Source organism: Pterocles gutturalis, unplaced genomic scaffold (assembly GCF_000699245.1).
Source record: "Pterocles gutturalis isolate BGI_N339 unplaced genomic scaffold, ASM69924v1 scaffold51661, whole genome shotgun sequence".
NCBI classification, from domain to species: Eukaryota; Metazoa; Chordata; class Aves; order Pterocliformes; family Pteroclidae; genus Pterocles; species Pterocles gutturalis.
In genome coordinates this window covers 1-820 of record NW_010107374.1, presented here as the reverse complement: position 1 = coordinate 820, position 820 = coordinate 1, and the positions used below count along the sequence as shown (strand labels likewise).

General features: G+C 42.1%; 1 protein-coding gene across 1 annotated transcript in view; it reads left to right on the top strand.

Moving 5' to 3' along the window:
* LOC104472402 (protein transport protein Sec23A-like) overlaps positions 1-349 on the top strand; it is a 15,441-nt gene extending 15,092 nt beyond the window's left edge. Inside the window, 1 exon segment of the mRNA XM_010088073.1 lies at positions 103-349. Coding sequence (XP_010086375.1) covers positions 103-192 — 90 coding nt within the window. The 3' untranslated portion in view covers positions 193-349.
* Positions 350-820: the final 471 nt, after the last annotated feature.

The window sequence follows — 820 nt, the reverse complement described above, 5'->3', positions numbered from 1 at the left end:
AGCAGGAAGCGAGTTCAGAATGCTGACATCTGATCTGCTTTCTGTTAGTCCTCTGTGTTAACAACACTATTTTAGGCTCATTAGTTCTTTATTTTTCTGCAGGAAACTGGAGCTCCAATCTTGACAGATGATGTTAGTCTCCAGGTATTCATGGACCACCTGAAAAAGCTAGCAGTTTCCAGTGCGTCATGACTTTGATCCGACCAAGAGGCAAGAACAGAAGAGTTACATAGCTAGTGTTGATGACAGAAGTGGAGCAATTTATTTATGTTTCCTTCTCTCTCTTTTAGACTAAGGTTTTTAAGTATTAAATAAATATTCAGGGAGAGTTTTTTACTGGGCCCTTCTAGATATTAATTTATTTGTATTCCTTTTTGTCTGTTCTGTTTACTCTGCTTCCTTCATACATTATAATTAGACCTAAAGGAGGTTTAAGCCAACATAGATTTTACCAGTCTTTACCTTAATTTTTAATGTATGTACCTAAAAGGTGTCTTTTAGCAACCAGGGACTATACTAATAAAAAAATAAAACTGGATAAGAGCATTACTCTTTAGTGCTAGCCCTAGTTCATTTGTATGTCCTTTCCCTTTTTGAAAACTTAACTCTGGGGTACATCCACGCTACTGAGAATAACTTCAGGGAGCTCCTAAGACAAGAATCAGCTGGTGGAGTGACGTGGCAGGCGCAGGGAGGGGGGGATGCCTGCAACCCCTGCTTTGAGAACCATGCTGAAGCGGTGCCGCGGGGCTCGAACGTCAACCCCTCCCTTCTCTCCCTTTAGGGCCTGAAAACCGACCGGAACAGCAGCGATGCGGCC